Source organism: Acomys russatus, chromosome 10, assembly GCF_903995435.1.
Source record: "Acomys russatus chromosome 10, mAcoRus1.1, whole genome shotgun sequence".
Classification (NCBI taxonomy): Eukaryota; Metazoa; Chordata; class Mammalia; order Rodentia; family Muridae; genus Acomys; species Acomys russatus.
Genome location: NC_067146.1, coordinates 40759673 through 40780579, shown reverse-complemented (window position 1 = coordinate 40780579; position 20907 = coordinate 40759673). Strand labels below are relative to the sequence as shown.

The 20907-nt window shown below is 42.0% G+C and overlaps 1 protein-coding gene across 16 annotated transcripts in view; it reads right to left on the bottom strand.

The window, feature by feature from the left end:
- The window catches only part of LOC127194577 (phosphatidylcholine translocator ABCB4), a 258699-nt gene that overhangs the window by 100039 nt on the left and 137753 nt on the right, over positions 1–20907 (bottom strand). For 8 of the 16 annotated variants that reach the window (XM_051152051.1, XM_051152053.1, XM_051152052.1 and 5 more), the window contains 6 exons: positions 18329–18412; positions 16322–16525; positions 7844–7944; positions 6089–6229; positions 2798–2954; positions 466–663 (listed from right to left, as the gene is read on the bottom strand). The exons of 3 other annotated variants lie outside the window; for them this stretch is intronic. In XM_051152051.1, coding sequence (XP_051008008.1) covers positions 466–663; positions 2798–2954; positions 6089–6229; positions 7844–7944; positions 16322–16525; positions 18329–18412 — 885 coding nt within the window. Of the gene's footprint in view, positions 1–465; positions 664–2797; positions 2955–6088; positions 6230–7843; positions 7945–11119; positions 11237–16321; positions 16526–18328; positions 18413–20907 lie in introns of those variants that run through there. 5 more of the 16 variants (XM_051152046.1, XM_051152044.1, XM_051152054.1 and 2 more) reach the window with 3 other exon arrangements.

The window sequence follows — 20907 nt, the reverse complement described above, 5'->3', positions numbered from 1 at the left end:
GATGGGAGAATAACTATCCTTTTAGTGATAATATATTTTTTCCTTCCCAGAATCTCAGCCCCTGGCGCCGTTGCATCAGGGCTGCCCTTTTAACTCAAAAATTTACAACTTTCCCTTTTTCCTCATTTATAATTGTTTTTCAAATACTAGCCAGGAACCTAAGTATGTTTTCTCTTGTACTTTGGGCTCTTTCACTCTTTCTATACAACAACCCACCTCTCCTGTGGTGGTGCATGCCTTTAATCCCAAATAATGAAGGCAAATTTAGTTTGTAGAAGGAAGCACCTATGTTTGAAAGCTACGTCTAATTGAGTGGCAGAAAATGTGACAAATCAGGAAAAGATTTGACAGAATAGGATATGCCCAACACTCATGAGGAGAGAGAGAGAAAAGGGAGTTAATAATAATAATATCCAGGCATTTGAATGAGAAACTAAGATGATCTGAATGCAAAAGCGTGCTCACCACTGTCCCGGCCATGGGGTCGTAGAACCGCTCGAGCAGCTGGACCACTGTGCTCTTCCCGCAGCCACTGCTGCCCACCAGGGCCAGCGTCTGTCCCTTCTTCACCTCGAGGTTCAGCCCCTGAAGCACTGGGATGTTGGGCCGGGTGGGGTAGTTGAATACAACTCCGCTAAATTTCACATTTCCTTCTAACTGATTCTGGGATAAGAATAGCAGTGGTCAATTTGATTGTGGCAATATTGAAAACATAGAGTTGACCCTAGCTACCTCCAGCTGCCAGGTGAGACAGATCAAGAGGACTCGCCTTTCCCTGGGTGCTGGAGTGATCCTTAAACACTGTTAAATACTATTAAGTACCGTTAGCTCTGTGCGGAGTGCTCACTAAGTCTTTATTGCACACACCCTTTTAATCCCTTCCACAAATGAGCTCTTCAACGGGTCCTTCCCTTGTTATCTGGCTTCCTTGAGCAGAAGGCTGTCAGTTAAGCAGCCCCTTTGACAGCTGCATGAACTGCCCTCATGCCGTTTGGGCTGCACTGAACATCTCTGAAGAAAGTGGCACTGCGATTACAGCTGCTTGCTGCACAGAGCACACTTTCAATGGTGGTGGTGGTGGTGGGGAACACTATTTCCACCCGTGACTATTATAAATAGTTTGCTGTGGAAGTCACAATGATCTCCAGCAAGCATTTTTCACCCAGGATAGCAGAGGGGCACTGGTGACCCAGCAGAAGACCTGCAATTAGTGCAATTAGTGTCAATATAGTATAGTACATAGTGTCAATATAGTACACTAGTGCAATTCGTGTCAATATATAGGTCTTTGCTTGCTACTTTTCCTTTTTGTCATCAACAGACTGGACTGAGATGACCACAAGAAGAAGAGACAGCAGCAGCAACAGGGGAGCAACAGCTACCGTGTCAGTGAATGATAACTTAAGAGTTCTAGAGAAAGACCTGGGTGGGCAGTAGAGGGAGAGAAGATAAGGATTGTGACATGCTATAGATGAGACGCTCTAGACTCCAGTTGCAGGAAAAACTGCAAATTTTCAAGGACCAAAGTGCTGAGAGCCTGGGATCAATCAATGCCTGTTAAGGGAGCTAAGGGTCCTGACGCTGGAGTTCTGCCCAACAGCTGTGATCCTGAGCAAGTGCTGCCAGCTGCTACTGCTCACTGCTGTTGGCCAGTGAGAAGTTTAATAGTTTCACACTATCAGGGCCATTAGTAATTACAGGCCTAGGACAAGAAGCCGCTAACACAGCCCCTAGCAGCCTGGAGCAATAGGCTCCCCAGTTCTCAAAGCTCAGAGCCTGCTGTTCAGTACGCTATGACTCAGGCACTCACGGGCATAGGATGCCTAAAACTGAAAGTTCTAACTGTTGTGCTTATGCATTCTATCCATGGAGAGCCAAAAGACCACAGTCAGGTGGTTACGAACAAGTGTCGTGAAATCCTGCTATGAACTTTGAAATGGAGTTTACCTTCATTACATAAAGCTAGAATTTAATAAATAGAATCAATGCCACAGCCAGCAAGATGTTTCAGTGGGTAGGGACCTTACTACTGAGCCTGATGACCTGAGTTCAATCCTCGGACCTCCATCTGTGTGCTGTAGCAAGTGAGCTGCCACACGCATCATATAACTAAATAAAAATCAAATTAGTGTCCAAATATAAGTGAGTATATACCATTTGACTCTTTCTGCTTCTGGGTTAACTCACTCATTATGATCATTTCTAGTTCAATCCATTTGTCCACAAATTTCAGGAATTCCTTGTTTTTAACAGCTGAGTAGTATTCCATAGATACCCTATGAGCATATACAGGGGAGGAGGACCCCCTCAGTCACAGTAATAGGGGCGCGGAGTAAGGGGAAAATGGGAGGGAGGGAGGAATGGGAGGATATAAAGGATGGGATAACAATTGGGATGTAATACAAATAAATTAATAAAATATATTTTAAAGCAAACAAACAAAATAAAATAAACTTCCTTTAAAGTAAAAAAAAATGAAATTAGAAGAAAAATCTATCAAAAAGAGAATCAGTGCGTCTAGGTGGAAGTGTTAACACCATCTGAATGCATAGCACAAATGCACTAAAGCTTTTCCTCCAGACTTTGCCCATAAAGAGGACAATGCTCTTATCTCTGTAACTCTCACGTGAAGCTACTGGATTTTTAAGATACATTAGTATTTAGTGAAATAAACCCAAGGCCCAGACAATTATATATCACAATCAACATATTAAAAAGCACAAATTTTACTAAGTTTCTTCCTCAACTGCTTTTACCCACGAGGTTAGCAGGTCACACGACAAAAGAACAAACTCACGGGCTTCAGGCCATCCTCGCTGTAGCTGTCAATCTCAGGGACTTTCTCAATGAGCCTGATGATATGTGATGCTGCTACTTTGGCTTTCGCATAGTCAGGAGCGAATGAGCTGGCATTCCCAGCTGCCATGGCACCAAAGACAACAGCAGAAAATACCCTGAAAACAACAACAACAAAAACCAGGCATGCTGTCATGGCTGCTGTGGAAGCAAGCTGCCAGTTCTACACCCAAGAGCAGGACGCATAGAGAAAAATCATACAGAGAAACTACGAAGACAGCACCATGGTCCCTCCCTGAGTCAGCCAAGGTCTGAAGCCTCTCACCACCCACTTTACCCCACCGGTAAAGCCTCAGGTACACAAAAGAGGCAGGGCAGCAGCCTGGAGCTGGCCTGATCCTCCCAAGGTCTGGTTATCTAAGGAAGAGAGAATGACTTTCCCTGCAGTCCTCAGTTGCCTTTGGGTTCTCTGCTTTACTGTCAGTGGGAACCCTTTAACAAGAAGCCACCTGGTTTCCCTAAGGACTCTTCTTTTCCTGGAATGGATTAGAATCGCTGGACCAAAGGCTGTGGGTTTCAGACAGGAATGGAAGGATGTCCTCACCTGCTCCTCCCTAGGCAGGCCAGATCTCAGAGGCCATGCCTGAGGTCTCCCCCTCTTTGCCCCTTGCCACACGCCAACATTGGGCAGCTGTGACAAACTGCTCACACTCTGTGTCAAAATACTATCATAAGACTGTTCCATGTCCCTTTATGTATTCAAGAGTTTGTTTAAAATGGAAAACAACAACAACAAGCTTCTTTTTCTGATCAGTATTAAAGAGAGCAGAGTGCTGCCTACCTGCCCTGATTACAGTACTAATGGCCATGATTTAGTATCTTCAAGTCAACATCATTTGTCCTTATCTGAGCAATAATAATGACTAACATTACTTTTTAATTGACATATTTTATGGTCTAGGGAAGAATAGAAAGGTGTTGTGATTGGATATGAAGTGTGTTCCCCATCCCCAGACATGTGGTTCCCCAGCTGGTGGCCTTGTACAGGAAGGTTGTGTTATTTTAGGAATTGGAACCTTGCAGGAGGAAGTGGGCTACTGGGGACAGATCGTGAAGTTTTTACATCCTCTCCTAACTTCCTGTTCACTCTGTCTCCTGACTGCTGATGCAATGTGACCAGCTGGCCTTGTCAACATTCCCACTACCGTGCTTTCCCTGTCACGATGGAACGTGCTCCCTCAAACTCTAAGTCCAGATAACCCTTTCTCCTTTAAGTTGCTTTTGCCAGGGTATTTTATCACAGCAACAGCCAAAGTAAGTAATACATCCAAAGAGCAAAGTGCACTACTTAAAGATCTTCTTTATGGGTACTCTTCTCATTTTTAAAGAGCACATGTTCAAAGAGTGACTCACTGTTATTGGAAAGGACCGTGAAAGCAACAACAATTACACAGCTGGAAAGAACAACCTCAAATAATTATAAAACAAAACAAAACAAAAAATTGTTAAATGAAACACTCTTTCGTAAAATGCATAGCAGTGTGATTGGTTACAAACTAGTAGACTTTCATCTCTCTCTGACCTTTGCAAATACTTCTGTTTAAAAGATAGGGATGGCTCAGAGGTTAAGAGCACTGACTGCTCTTCCAGAGGTCCTGCATTCAATTCCCAGCAACCACCTGGTGGCTCATAACCATCTGCAATGTGATCTAATGCCCTCTTCTGGCATGCAGGTGTACATGCAGGCAGAGCACTATATACATAATAAATAAATAAATCTTAAAAAAAAAAAAAAAAGATAGTGTGATTTCCAACCCTTTGAATCTGGGTTTGCCTTATGACTTATTCTGTCAACAAGATAGAGCAGAGTCACTGTTGTCATTGAGTGTCTGAATTCGGAGGTCCCATATGCTTAGTATGCTTCTTCGTTTTTCTTTGTATAGTCTCTCTCCTCTCTCTCTCCCTCTCTCTCTCCCCCCCCCTTTCTCCCTCTCTCCCTCTCATAGTCTCTCTCCTTGCTCCCTTCCCACTACTACAAAGCTGCTGCAATATAAAGCATACCCAAGGGCAGCTCTTCTGTCTACTAGCCAACTATCCTGCAATGCAGAAGTGAGGTTAGATGCTTGTATGCTCAACTCACACCAGTACAACTGACTTGTGCACAAAGAAATCCATGTCACTGTGGCTTAGTGGCTGGTTGTGGGAATGGCATTGTATTCTCACAAAGCCTATGAACTATGTGACAACAATCTTCTTTTTTTTTTCCTTTAAAAAAATTTTTTTATATTATTAATTTATTCAGATTACAACTCAATTGTTATCCCATCACTTGTATCCTCCCACGCTTCTGCTTTCACCCTATTCCCCTCCTAGGTCTATGATCGAGGGGGACCTCCTCCCCCACTATATGGTCATAGGCTATCAAGTCTCATCCTGGTAGCCTGCTTATTCTTTCTTTGAGTGCCATCAGGCCTCCCCACCAAAAGGAGGTGATCAAATATGGACAGGACACTCTCCACAGTTATGTGGCGAGCACGAACTGACTTAGACATGAACTCCAGTGACAAAAAAAAAAACAAAACAAAAACAAAAACAAAAAACAAAACTTCTTGCATATCATGTCATGTAGCTGCCACAATGCATCTGCATTTGTGACATGGCTATCCCAGCACAGACCAAAAAGGACCTTAAAGATAACAAGCCTAGTTGTCAATGTTTATGCCTAGACACTTGCCCTGAATCGCCCTGCATGTTCTGTTTTAATGGGTACCATGTCTGATTCAGTCGATTGCTAAACTATTTTACAAACAGGGGGAACCTTCATCTTCTTTACTTGTCACGCACTAGAATATTCTTCAAAGGCCTGTTGCTTTGTTGGTAGCTTCGTCCCTGCCTTCCTCCACATGCATCTCATTCTGTCATAGTAAACAGTGAGCCTGGAACTGGCACAATACCCGAGAGGATTCCAGAACACTGGAATCTGTCATTTCCTTTTGGTGTGGGGGGAGGGAGACTCTATACACACGGTAAAGGAATACACTGCAATTTTAAAAATTAAAACCAAAAAGGACACATGGATTGTTAATGTTCCTCATATATTGTTTAAATGTGTTGGGGTCTTTTTAAAATGGGCACTTTTCACAAGGTTCCTCTGGCCCTTACTAATTTGAAGATGGATTTTATATCTAAGATTTTATATCTAAGACTGCTGTGTCAGTAAATGTCCTTGGTTCAAAGGCTTGGAATAAAGCATTATATCAAATAATTATCTACTTAAGAATCCAATACTTACAACATAACATTTTCAAAAGTCATGATTTGATGCACCACCAAGTAGGCACCAAACCGGAAACAAGCAGCATAGGAAAAATACATCATGGCCTGGGTGAAGGAGAATGTGATCCCAAAGATATTCGCTTTCTTCAAAGCATTCCTGGAAAGGAGACAGCCCAAGTTCACTCCACTTCATTCCGCAGTCATCCAAGTAGCTTACTGTGGGTTGGCAATGAGGCCCACAGGAGTACAGATGCTATGGACACTGGCTGTAAAGATGCAGCCTGGTCCCTGTTTGCTTAGCTGTGTGAAGTTAGGAAACTGCCTCATCTCAGAGACTGTCTTCAGTCTCAGTCTCCATCTTTAATATAGGATCATTATATCTCAGTGGGTTGGTGCAAAATGACTAGGCCTGCCACCCTGAGAAGAGCCTGTTTGACATTAACAAGCATACAACAGAGGTGTCCTGCACAGTAGGCCACCTCCTGACACCCACCCAACACACTTGAAAAGATAGAAAAGTTGTTTTTCAACCCTGGTCACTCAGGACCTTCTGAGATGGCCTCAGGGTTGTTCCATACTTTGCAATAAAAACCACACCCTCATACCTGTCCAGAACACCTGACAGCACACATGATGTCCCAAGCCGAGCTCTTGCCGCCTCAGGGATAAAATAAACTAGTAACCAATCATTTTAAAGGTCAACTAACCAATTATGTTTGTACTAAGTTCTGCTTCTGTAGGAGTATAAAAGACCCAAGCTTTGTTTATTCGGGGTCTCTAGCTCAATAGAGCTTGGTAGACCCCATCACAATGGATCAATAAAGCATCTCTTGCTGTTTGCATCGGACTGGACTCTCGTGACTTATTGGGATCTGGGAAGTAGGACCTAACCCCCAGGTCTTACACACTCAAGCTGCGTGTGACAGGAGCAGGCATGTCCTTGCACGTGGGGCTCTACATGAGTTGCTTATTATCAGTGCAGTGGAAGGACTTAATGGGAGTGCACTGTGGGAAGAAAAAGCACTTAAGTGTCTGGAGCCAGGGGAGGCTTTACAAAGGATTACATGCCAGGAATTTCTGACAACAAGGACTTTGGGTGTGCAGATGTGGGCAGGAAGAGGGTATGGATGAGCAGCCCTTTGACCTTCCTGCTCCTGTTTAAACCCACCAACTTTGTTCAGGTCTTTGCCACTTACTGGGATTTCAAATGGAAACTTTTCCCAGAAAAAGAGAAAAAAACACTTTTCCCATGCTTATGGCAAAGCGGCTTGGTGCCCTTCAGTAACGCCCAGTTCTTGCCTTGTCCTAGAGAAGAAGCTGAGACTCAGTGTTGGCCTTGATCGTGCCCTGCTCACCTTTCAGAGCCCTCATGGACACTGCTGGGCCAAGGGAGAAGACCAGGCCTCCCCAGGAAAGAAAGGAATAGAAAATGTCCCCAGGAGACTCCTCTGTGTCCCACAACACCCCCAATTTCATGTTTCATAGAGAACCTTCACCCCAAACATAGCAAATAGCAGGGTCATTATCCCAACTGCATACCAGAGGCATTAACCTTTATCCTCTTCCCTCCCTCCCATGTGTCACCAAGCTTCACTGGCTTTATGTCACGGATGCCCCTGACTAAGCTCAGGTCTCTCTTGATAATCTCAGGTGTTCATTCTAGTACCTGCTTCACATGTGCTCCACCTTTTGGCAAAAGCAATCCTGAGAACTGGAGTCCTGCTTGGAAATGCCTCAGAGCCCTGGCCTACTATTCTTCATGGCTTCTTACCTGTATGGTACCTGCAGGCTATGGGCATACATATCTTCAAACTTCTGCTCCCGGGTCAAAGAGACGACAGTGCGGAAGTTTTCTATTGCTTCAGTGGCAATCTGCAAAAAGACAGGCACAACATCCAACAGGCGGTTAATTTGAATTCTATAAGCCACATTAATACAAGGAATTTAGTATAGTGATTTAGCATTTAATATTATCGACGAGCATCTTCTCTACTGAAAAGAATATTAAGTAACTTCCCAAACTGGACTTCAGAACTGTAAAAGAGATCAAGTTACCTCCACCTCCAACCCCCATGCCCTAGAGAGAGTAAAGCTGACAGATTGCCTAAAGCCACTGTCCTTAATCAGCTTTAAAAAAAAAAAAAAAAAGGTAACTCAAGAGTCCTGCATGTCCTTTATGGTGCTCTTCCTTCTACAATGGACATAGTCTTTCTCCCTCCTCACTCTTCCCCCCTCCCCCAGTTTCTCTGTGTAGCCCTGGTTGTTTTGGACTCACTTTGTAGACCAGACTGGCCTCGAACTCAGAGATATCCACCTGTGTCTGCCTCCCCAAGTGCTGGGATTTCAGGCATACACCACCATGCCAGGCTAAAATGTACATATTCTAACCTTACAATTATTTTAGTTTGCTTCCTTGTTGATTTCAGACAGGTAAATAAATGCAAAATAAGCAAGACTGGCTTAAAATTCGAGCATTTTCCACTTCAGTCTGAGTATGTTGATACTGCCATGCACCATAATACATGGCTTTACATATGATTTAAAATGTAATAGTTTTCTCATTATAAGCTCTATTGTTTTAAAACAAAGTATCTGGAATACGTAACAATATAAAAAGTTATACATTATAATTTTACACATTAACTTAAACAATTGCTTCCCACCCCCCCACCCCGGCATACACATCTTTAATAACAAAATACATTCTAAATTCTACATTGTTTTTTGATAAAAATAAAGAGCATTTTCTAAGGTTATTACATACATATAGTGTGGTGCAATACACAGTCCTGAAATTGTAGCCCTTGAAGTATTTTCATTCTGATTAAAATCAGCATCTCTATAATTGTCTTTGCATGTGAGCTTTTATCAATATTAAATAATTAGGAAAATTCTTGAAAGTACAAACACTACGTCAAAGAGATCAAATGTTGTTTGTCATTAACAGATATTAATTGTACAAGCTAACAGGGTTCACTGGAACTTCCATATAGTCCCGTATCACACCTATTTATTCTTCCATTGTCTCTCCTTACCCCTTCTCAGTCCCAGACAGTTCTCTTCTCTCACCTTTTAGGATGCTCTATCCATGAAACAAAACACATACTGTTTGCTTTGTCTCAGTTAACATGACATCCTCCAATTCTACTTTCCTGTGAAAGGCAGAATTTTATTTTTCTTTGCGGCTGAATAATATTCAATGGTACACATATGCCATATTTTAACCAATTTTCTCTTTCCGTATCTTGGCTGTAGAAGATGAATTTGCATATTGACTCTGAAAATCATTTCCCAATTCATGGACACAGGAGGCCGTTCTTCCTTGCATCGTCTTCAACTTCCTTCCTCAGTTCTCAGTGTAGAGTTAACACCCTTAGGAATTAGGGTTGCTGGGGACTTCGTTGTCATAGCTATTAGGAATGAGATTCTTAACTTGTCTTAGTGAGGTGTTGGTTGGTTGTATTGATTGTCTGTGCTTCTCTAGTGAATCCATCAATTCTGGTGATCCTTCAGCAGTCTCTTCCTGTTTAATATATGTGGATGGCAGCACTTCACTTCCTTACTATCTTTATAATTGTTCTCATGTGTGATCTCTTTATTAAAATTGGGCAGTAAGGGCATTACTTATCTTACTCCTGATTTTAAAGAAATGATTTCAGCTTTTTCTCCATTCACTCTATTAGCTATATATTTGCCATGCACAACCTCTAGTGTGCTAAACTGTGATCCTTCTGTCAAGATGGGGAGTTTTCTCCACTGCTGTGATCTCCTCGGATAACTGTGTTTACTTGTGTATCTCAGCTTTGAATTGTGCTATTGAGCTTTTCTTGGACCCTAGGGATGATTCCAACTCTACTACGGTGCACCGTTCCTGTTCTGATTTCTTGAGGCAGCATCTCACTAGGCAACCTAGGGTATCTTTCACGCATTAGCCAGGCTGGCAACTAGCACTCTTCCTGCCTGACTCACACATGTTAAGAACACAAGCCTTTACTGTGCCTGTCAGCGTGTTCACTTTGCATATATTGTGTGAAGGTTTTTGTATCTGTTACTGTATGGTTTTCTGGGGCTTTTGTTGTTCTGTGGGGGGTTGTTTTTGGTACTGTTTTTTGTTTGTTTTGTTTTGTTTTTGCTGGTTGGTCCTTAATGGGCTTTCGTAGCTGGCTAATGTTAGCTTCTTAGCTTCATAGAACGAGTTTGAAGTTTGTTCCCTTTCTCATTTGATGAAGTGCAGACTTTTTTGTTGGAAACTTATCACCATTCAATCTCATGTTTTAATTGTACTTAGTTTCTTAAATTCCTTAGATTCCATTTTTAAGTCATTTTTTGTCCAGAAATTATTCTATTTCTTCTAAAATTGCTATAAGCATTTCCCCCTAAAAATATGCCCCAAGGTGGCTGGAGAGATGGCTCAGCAGTTAGTGCATGTATTGCTCTTCCAGAGGACCCAAATTCAACTACCAACAATCACATAAGGTGGCTCACAACCACCTGTATCTCCAGCTCCAGGGGTATTTGACACCTCTGGCCTCTTTGTCATCTGTATTCATGTGCATAAAGCCCACACAAGACATTATTTATATATATATATATTTAAAGTTATAAAACACTTAAAAATTAAAAAAAAAAGCCACTAATGATCCTTCAAGGTTTCAGCAGTTTTAGACACATTCTTTCCTTTTTAAGTTCTATTTATTTGGACCTTCTCTTTTGACTAATCGAGTGTTCAGCAATTTGATCTCCTCAAAAAACTAGCTCTTTGTTTATTTAACCCCTTAATGGTTTATTTTTATGTATGTGTGTATGTATGTCATGTGTGTACAGGCATCTCTAAGGGCCAGAAAAGGGTTTTGGGTCTCCTGGAGCTGGAGTTCCAGGCAGTTGTGAGCTGTCTGATGTCAAGGCTGGGAACCAAATTTGGGTCCTTTGGACAGGAAGTAAATGCTCTTACCCAAGGAGCCATCTTTCCTCATTGGTCCTTTACGGTTCTCTTTTTTGTTCTCTTTCAATCATTTGTGTCCTGATCCTCGTTCTTTGCTTTTGGATTGGTTTGTTCTCATTCCTATAGGACCTTGAATGCATCGCTAGGCTGAGATCTCTTTATGGTGTAGGAACTCACTGACATAACCATTCTTCTTAGCATTGCTTTTTGCAGTTTCTCCTGCTGTGATCAGAGAATACCAACTTGTTAGTTCTTTTAAATCTACATAATGTACAGGAGCGAGTGGGATAGTCAGTTCACACACTTCTCCTGCATCGAAAGCCCAAATCTCCTTTTGGGTCCAGTAGCAGTAAAGTCAGATGCTCTGATACTTGGCACATATAAACTTTTCTTTTGATGAATTATCCCTTTAATAATAATCTTTTGTATTCTGAATTTTCCTTAAACCCTATTATGTTGGCTTTGAGTGTGGCTAAACTTTCTTGGTTTCAGATTCCATTTGCTTGGAATATCGCCTTTCATCCTTTCACTTGCAGATTGTGTATTTTTTTCTTTCTTTCTTTTCTTATTCTTTTTTTAAAAAACATATTGTTGCATCTTGCTTCTAAATCAATTCATCTGGTCTGTGTCCTTGGTTTTGTTTTGTTTTTTTCAAGACAGGGTTTCTCTGTGTAGCCTTGGCTGTTCTGGATTTGCTTTGTAGACCAGGCTGGCCTTGAACTCAGAGATCCACCTACCTCTGCCTCCCTGAATACTGGGATTACAAGCATGCGCCACTGTGTCCAGCTCAGTCTGTGTCTTTTAATTGTAGAAATAAGACCATTTACATTTAGATTTACTATTGAAAAACATATTCTAAGATACATAATTTTCTTCTTGTTACATCTTTGCATCCTCTTATTCCTCTTTAAAGTTTGATGGCATACTGTGTTGCTGTTTGATTCCTTGCTAATTTTTATTAACTATTCTTGAGGAATGACAGATATAATCTCCCCAAGTTGTCACCCGATGGTGCTTTAATGACATATAGCCTCTAACACGGATATTTTTTCAGTACATACATTCTTTGCCACTTTTTGTAGTGTGGGTGAAAGAATGTGGAGATGGTACGAATAGAAGTATCCCCAGTGAGATGTCAGTCTCTCAGCCATGAGATGAACTACCACTCTCATTCTTTTCATCTGTAGAATGAAAGGAATGAACAGAAGTTCTCTAACATAGCTCTAACTCTAAAATTATAGGACATAAAGAGAAATTCCTCTTATTAGTTCAGATACTCTTCTCTCAGGCTCTTTCATGGGTCAGAACTGAGTTTAATAAGGATACGTCTAATTAAGCTATAATAATTTATTGAATACCAAAAAAATATAAAATCTCCTTATTTCACTGAATCCTATACAAATAATTGAAGTTTGAAAAAGAAATTTAAAAAGGAATCATCTTATTGCATAAGTGTGTTTTTTGCCTGCATATGTCTATGCACCACTTGCATGCAGTATCCATGGAAGCCAGAAGAGGGCATTAGATCCCCTGAAAGTGGAGTTACAGATGTAAGTTACTGCTGTGTGGAGGCCAGGAATCGAACCACCCCTCTGGGAGAAGCTCACTCACAGAGACACTCAGTGGGCACCTCTAGTATGGCTGCCTCTTCCCAAGCTGATTTCTGCTCAATAGTCTAAGTCCCGATTTGATGCTACACCTTTGTTTGCCCTCTCAGTCTACACCAGTCATTTCTGTTATACATTTTGAGTAACTTATTTGATGATGCTTTGCTAACTATCTGTTGCTTCTATCTATCTACCATTTGCTATTGCTCTTTTACTTTGGCTTCCTAGCTGTACTCTATAAATTCATCTAGATTTGAAGGTATGGCCGTAGCAGATCATTTTCTGGATGTTCAGTACACACACACACACACACACACACACACACACACACACCTTTTCACTTTACTTGTAATCTCAGCACTGGAGAAGATACGGGGCTCCTTGGGTTTGCTGGCCAGTCAGCCTAGCCTAACCAGTGGGCTCTAGGGCCCAGTGAGGGACTCTGACTCAAAGACAAGGCAGATGACTCCTGACGAATAACCCCTGAGGCTGACCTCTGACCTTCCCATACATATACACAGGCACCCAAACTCACATACAATTGCATATAGATGAGTTGGTTTTTTTTTTTAAAAATGCTGAAAGTAAGGAAAATAAGATGTTAAAGAATTTATTCAGACAATCTTTGTTTAGATACATTAAAATATTTTTAATTATAAAAGTTCAAACTAATAAACAGAAGAGCTTTTCTGGGTTAGAAAGACCACTGAAAAAACCATAACAACGTGTGAATGAAAACAAGCACCACGGTTAAGTTCAGTAAATGTTTGAAAGACCTCCTGCACATCATTTTCTAAGGCAAGGGTGCTGGGCTATGATGTCATGTCTGTAAATGTCATGTTTTTTCAGTCTATTTATTGCTGATGAGAACGAGAGTGTGCTGCACAGACTTTTCACAGAACAATCTCTTCATTTCAAAGCACAATGAAGCAATTAGGAAAAGCCTTACAGCGTCATTCTCCACAGGTTTCAAAGACTAAGTAATCTCGCAAACAAAGAGCTTTTAGTTGAAAGAGTGAAGATAGTACCATTTCTTTTGCAAAGTATCATTCACTAAATAGTTTTGAAGAAAAGAAGGTGCATGATTTTGTGAAAAAAAGGAGCCTCTTCACTATCCTTTCTTCTGCCTTCAAAAAAAATTCAAGTTTGATTATGTCTTTCAAATTTGAAGGAAAAAAAATGACATCTTTTCAATAAATGTTCCTTAGTCCATAATAACATTACTGACCACTGCCAAGCACAAGGCTTCAACACGGTGAAGCTTATGAGCATGTTCTGACATCATAGACAGAAAGTGAAGAACAGACCCTTCCTTCACAGACACCATGAGTGAGGCTCTGCTGTCAAACATAAGGAACATGAACAGTCTGTGACATCATACCGTCACTGTATAAGAAGGCCTGGACATTACATTGTTGGGATACGAATGGCCTGAACATCACACACTTGAGAATACATGTCTGTAAAATTACACAGAACTGCTTAGAAAGCTCGAGCTTACCTCATTCCTTTAGAGGCAAATCATCAGAGATGGTTGTCCTTCATGGAGCTTACGTTTTAGCAGGGAAGATACACCATTCATTAATAAAGAAATAAAACAGAAATTCCAGAGGCTGAACTAAGGCATGCATTCAGGGAGTGCCAATGGCCTCGGAAAATACAATTCAGAAACCTGAATGATGTGAAGGAGCCATCCATGAGATCCACCGGAATCAGAAACGGGTGTGATAGGAACTGCACCAAGCCCCTGGTGGTCACAGCAGTGTAGGTAATGAAAATTGGAGGGCAAGAAAAGAGCAGAGTTATCAAGGATGAGACCACATCAGGCTTGTAGCCAAGAGAAAGCTTGGAGTGCATGCAACTTGGTAGAAGCCACTGAAAGATTTCAAGTAGAGGTTACCATGATCTGGTTTGCAGCTAGTAGACAGAAGGATGGATTTTGTGTGGAGAACATAGGAGGATAAGTCTAGACAGGCCACATTGGTGGGACATTCATTACCTTGTGACTTTGGACAAGATGGAGGATCTCTCTAAACTTTGGCCTTTCTCATCGCTCCAGTAGGGATAATTACTGACAGCATTAGGTAAGAGAACACACATACAGTCCCTAAGATGATGGTGGCTAGCCAATAACAAATGGTAACCTGAGAATTATATGAATTTGGTTGGTTTTTAATATTAAGTAGGATATTAACCATACTATAGTCTGTGCTCTATGCTCCCTTTGAGGAGTCTGACCATGACTCAGAAGGTCTGACACAGATACATGCATCCATTTCCATCTATACCCCCTTCTTCCTGCATCCAATGCCGGGTTCTTAGCCTTCATCCTCTTTCTACTAACACTCCAAGACACTTCAAGCACTTTAGGACTATATAACAATAATGCTTTTCTTCAAATGAAAAGTCTTCACCATAGAATAAAGAAACCAAATAAACACACTGTTAATTCAAGTCGTTAACTCAGGAAGGATTCTCCAACTGGGACTAATGTTGACTGAGCCAGAACTGAGGACTGAGGGTATTCACACTGTGAAGGTTGACCCCAGAAACAATGGAACAGAGGCAAGAAAGCTGGTCATAAGTATTCCTCTCAAAGCAACTCCAGGGAAGCAGGCTGAGGAATCTTGGTGATGACTACCTTCTGGGGCCTTCCTTATCACTCATGTCAGTGAGGTGCATGGCTAGGAGACAAAGTACCAAATACACACCTACTGGGAACCCACCACCCATGGACCAGGCCCTAAGTCTTGGGGATTTGGAATGTCCATCAGTAGATACATCCCTAGCAGACACTGGGCTCACTTGGGGCAGGATGCGGGGGCGGGGGGTGGTGAGGAGCCCTGTTCTGAACCATCATTTCTACAGAGATCATGTGATACCCAACTATGCTCCACCATGACAGAGGTTGGATTCCTAGATAACTGGAGTACCCCTCACTAAGTCTGGATCCTGCCTCTGGGAATAACTGGCTCTAAGCCATGATGGGCATAGGCTAAGTTTCCATCAGTTTCACCTGAAAAAAAAAATGAGGTTTTAACAGAACATACCTGGTAGGGTCACGGCAAGAAATAAAACATTTGCCAGGAAAACCAATAAATGCCACAGAAGCATTTGTTAAGCTGCGGTTGAAAAAATGAGCTATGTGTGCATGACATACGGGGTCATGTGTAGGAGAACAGATGTGGCAGGAAGGAGGAGGCATGACAAAGGGCACAGGGCGGTAATCTAAGATGGAAAGAATAAATACTCTTAGGACTTTTCCCCATAATGAAGGTCCCCAATCACGCATTAAAAAAAAATAGATCTGCATTCCTGAATACGAGGATGGTTTAGAGAAAGAAAGACAGAAAAACAGAGAAGGCAGAGAGAGAGAGAGAGAGAGAGAGAGAGAGAGAGAGAGAGAGAGAGAGAGAGAGAGAAAAGGAAAGAGGTGGGGGGAGAAAAGAATGGAAGAAGGAGAGGCCTGGTGGGAACCCAGGAGGAAGTGGAAGCAATGGCCTGACACCAGAAAAGCTGTGAAAAGCAGCTGTCCGTTCTCCGGGGCTGAGGGGTGGCCAACCACTCTTTTTCAGTTAAGAATCTGCAGGAAACTAAAGTTTTATTGGAGAATGGTTAGAAACACACAGTGCAGCCAGCAGCAGGGAACTGCCGAACAGCACCACCCAGAGTTCTAAGAATTGCACTCAGTTTGACTCACCTTCCCAGAAACCTCTAGTTCTTTCTTGTCTTTCAGAGCGTGACCAGATAACAGTTTCAGCTCAATAACTCCACCCACTATAATGAGCGGTACGATCACTACAAGTAAAAGTGTCAGCTGCCAGCCGTAGACTAAGGATATGATGATACCTGTCCCCAGATTTGCTACATTCTGGGTAATGACCGCAAGCCTGGAGCTCAGAGCCTGAAAAACACAACAAATTAGAGACATATTTTTATACTAACTGTAAAATACACATTTATGTACTCTCAAGAATTAGGACAATTTACTCTCATGCAAACATTTTCTTCATCATCTCACAGTTACTAAGGCACTATTTACTTTTAAGTTCACTGTGTTTCTAAAAATGAGGATTTTTCTGATTTTTACATAAATGTGAAAAATCGATCAATAATCCAGGATGCAGTCGGCTTCTCTCTCTGTTCTGCTTTTGTTCTCAGTGTGTTTGTGTGGTCCATGTACTTGAGCACGCTAGAGTACTCACCCACAGGGGCTAGAGCAGGATGGGACATGTCTTCCTCTACCGCTCTCTGCCTTACTGTTTTTACACAGGGTCTCTCATCAAGCATGAGCTTGCTCACGAGCCCCTAGGGTCCACCCGTCTCTGTCCCTCCCTCCTAGACAGTCCCTTAACCCCATGTCCTCTACTCATCCTTTTTCACGTTTTGATAGTCTGACCTCCAAGCAGACTGTATGAGGGCAAAAGTCTTGTCTGTTGCATGAAATACATAATTATAGCTGGGTGTGGTGGCTCATACCTTTAATTCTAGCACTTGGGAGGCAGAGGCAGGGGGATCACTGTCAGTTCCAGGACAGCTTGGTCTACAAAGAGCTCAGGACAGCCAAGGGCTACACAGGGAAACGTTGATTTGAAAAACAAAAAAACAAGCAAAAAGAAATACATAATTATCTTTCTTTCTTTCTCTCTTTCTTTCCTTTTTTACTTTTTAAAGACAGGGTTTCTTTTATAGTCCTGGCTGTTTTGGACTCACTTTGTAGACCTGGCTGGCCTTGAACTCACAGAGATCCACCTGTCTCTGCCTCCCAAGGGCATAATTATGTCTTATTTGTATGTTTTTGTTCTATTCAACTTGTCATAAGTCTTTAGTGTTGGATTTATTCATACTAAAAAAGATAAATATGAAAATAGTTCTTGAGATTTATAAACCTTTGAAGAATTTTCCAACTGCGTGTTGGTTTCATAGTCCAATCTATTTTAGCAGAAGCCCCACCTGTAGCCTGAAACATGGTCTGTATAATTCTGTCAAACAGGAAGCCTGAAAGATAGAGACCGATACAAAGGCTCAGGGCTGTGGGGGACACAACAGCGATCACGTGTGTTGGAGTTTTCACATCATCTTCTTGAAGAGTATTGCTATGAAGTGATGGGTACAAAAGAAACTGTGACTTCAGCCAAAAATCACAGTCTGATGTTTTGAGTTACTTCTTCTGTGTAGGCAGTAAGTTTTAATATGTGTTTTTGTTTTGTACAATCATTTTAAGGAAGATTTTCTTCCTTCTGCTCTGAATACCTAGAAACACCGTGACACAAGGTACTTGCTACTCAAGTAAAACTGTATTGTCTGTTGGTTAACTGAGCAGTGAAGGGGACTGATCCTGTGAGGTCTGTTGTTGATATGTCCTCTACTAGTGACCCTGACCCCTCAGGTCATCGTCATGGGAACAACAATGTGCAAAGCGGTCCCTTTTCTAATAACTACTTTCAGTGCACCTTATTAATAGTATGGAAAAACAGCAATAACAAAGGAATGCTTTGAGGTTATATACTATGCATGCGATATAGATTTAATTTTATATCTTTGCTAAAATACATGTGATATCTTGGTGAGTTAAATGGATATTTACATCTCTTTTCCCTGCAGCCCCTATTTACATTTTCTTAAAGATACTCACTAATATCTATAATGAGAAAATCAGGCTGTAGATCAAAATGGAGTAACACATCCACCCAGAGGAAGCACATACCCCTTTAACATTGGCAGCATCACTGGCGAGCCTGGTGGTCAACGTGCCAGTGCTGTTTCTATGATCATCAAACCAGCTTATATCCTGTAACACAGAAAGCACATTTTAATCTTAATGGCCTATTTATGAAACTTCGAGGTCTAGGAGAAAGTGACAGAGTCAGCTGTCATATAGCCCCTGCACTTAGCATCCAGAACTTAATGGTCAATAGACAGAAGAGAAGGGTAATATATAAACACGTAACTGGAATATTTTATTTGTTAATTTATGTAGAAAAAAAATCTCCTTGTTGCTAGCATAACTAAGTATTAAGCAGTGAGGAGTAACGACATTGCTCTCATCGTAAAGCCTCAGATCTCAGGACAGAAGGCACAAGTAAACATATTTACACTACCTAGATGGCAATTAACACAGTGGACAAAAACATATCAAAGAAGGACAAAAAAGTAAGGGGCGAGGTAAAGAAGGGGAAGAGAAGGCAGCAGGCCTTTCTAAGGGGCCATGTGAGAAGACGTGCAAACAAAGGAGACGAAAGCATCTAAGAGAAAGAAAATGTAGCATGTGCAGAGGCCCTGAGGCCAACGCACATTCAGTCTCTTTTTAAAAAATATTTTATTAATTTATTCATATTACATCTAAATTGTTAGCCCATCCCTTGTATCCTCCCATTCCTCCCTCCCTCCCGCTTTTCCCCTACTCCCCTCCCCTATGACTGTGACTGAGGGGGACCTCCTCCCCCTGTATATGCTCATAGGGTATCAAGTCTCTTCTTGGTAGCCTGCTATCCTTCCTCTGAGTGCCACCAGGTCTCCCCATCAAGGGGACATGGTGAAAAATGGGGCACCAGGGTTCGTGTGAAAGTCAGTCCCCACTCTCTACTCAACTGTGGAGAATGTCCTGTCCATTGTCTAGATCTGGGTAGGGGTTCGAAGTTTACTGCACGTATTGTCCTTGGCTGGTGCTATAGTTTGAGCAGGACCCCAGGGCCCAGATCTGCCCATCATAATGTTCTTCTTGTAGGTTTCTAGGACCCTCTGGATCCTTCTATTTCCCCATTCTCCCATGTTTCTTTCACCTAAAGTCCCAATAGGATGTCCTCCCCTCTGACCCACTTACCTGGTAAGTGAAGACTTTCATGGACATGCCGCTTGGGCTAGTGTCTAGATTTAAGTGAGTGTATACCATTTGACTCTTTCTGCTTCTGGGTGAACTCACTCATTATGATCATTTCTAGTTCAGTACATTTGTCCACAAATTTCGGGAATTCCTTGTTTTTAATAGCTGAGTAGTACTCCACAGTGTAAATGTACCACAGTTTCTGATTCAGTTGGGGTCTCGGCTAACACATTCAATCTCTGAACAAAAACTAGCAGGCTGTGGTAGCCTAAGCCAAGCAAACACCGTTTATCTCTAAGCAAACCTCTTCCTCCAAATTACTTAGTCCTACTGGGCATGTTCCCCTGAGCCTCTCTTCCACAACCATTGTGCAGCTGAGTCTTGGAGACACCATGCAGTGCTGTTACTTTTTAACTAGGTGTGGATGGGCGATGCACACTGGGCGTCCCTTTGGCTGCTGGACAGACTACAACCTTTCCCCTGCTAGATACATGCTGCATCCACACTGGGATGAGGATGGCGGTAGTAAAACCAGCCAGGAGACTGATGAACAATGGTGGAGAGGCATAGAGAGTAGGTATGGAGAAAGCCTGCTAAAGAAAGGGAAGGCAAAAGCTCAAGTCTGGAAATATGGAAGTGTGAGGCTTCATCAGTATCAAAGGAGAGAAGCTAAATACACAAATAGTTCACTCTAGTCAGGGTAGCATACATTAATGAGGTTAAAAAATCAGAAACATCTGGGTGGTGGTGGCACACACCTTTAATCCCAGCACTTGGGAGCAGAGGCAGATGGATCACTGTGAGTTCGAGGCCAGCCTGGTCTACAAAGTGAGGCCCGGACAACCAAGGCTACACAGAGAAACCCTATCTCGAAAAACCAACCCCCCCAAAAAAAAGTGATGCATATTAAAACGATGTTCATTATTAAAAGGTTATATTCTTTATAATATCTCATATCTTAAAGCAAGCAAAAGAAAGACTGTGGTTATGAAGTATGAATTTATGTCTGTCACAAATAACTCCGGTCTTTATAAATATCTGAATCAATGGCGTTCAAAGGAATGATTGACTTTCATAAAGCATACGTAACAAAAGTCACCGAGCGCCATGATTCACTATAGCCTGTATCGACGTCCCTTTTAGTACATCTCACTAAAGTGCTCCCCCACCGGAGCATGACATCCTTGAAGACAGAGGCCATTCAGATCAAAACACCTTGCAATGCTTAATACTATACTTCGTAAACAGTGGCTTCCATATGTTTGCACTTCTGAATGGTTTCTGGAAAGGGCATTGCAGACACCATCGACTCGGCTCTTGAAAACCAGTGGACCTGGGGGTTGGCCTGGAGGCCAGTGGGGTAACAAGCATCTGGTGACTTACCAAGGTCTACCATGAGAGGGTAAGTAGTATCCTAGTGTTGAACATGGTTAGACAGAAAGCCCAAGGTTAAAGACCACCAT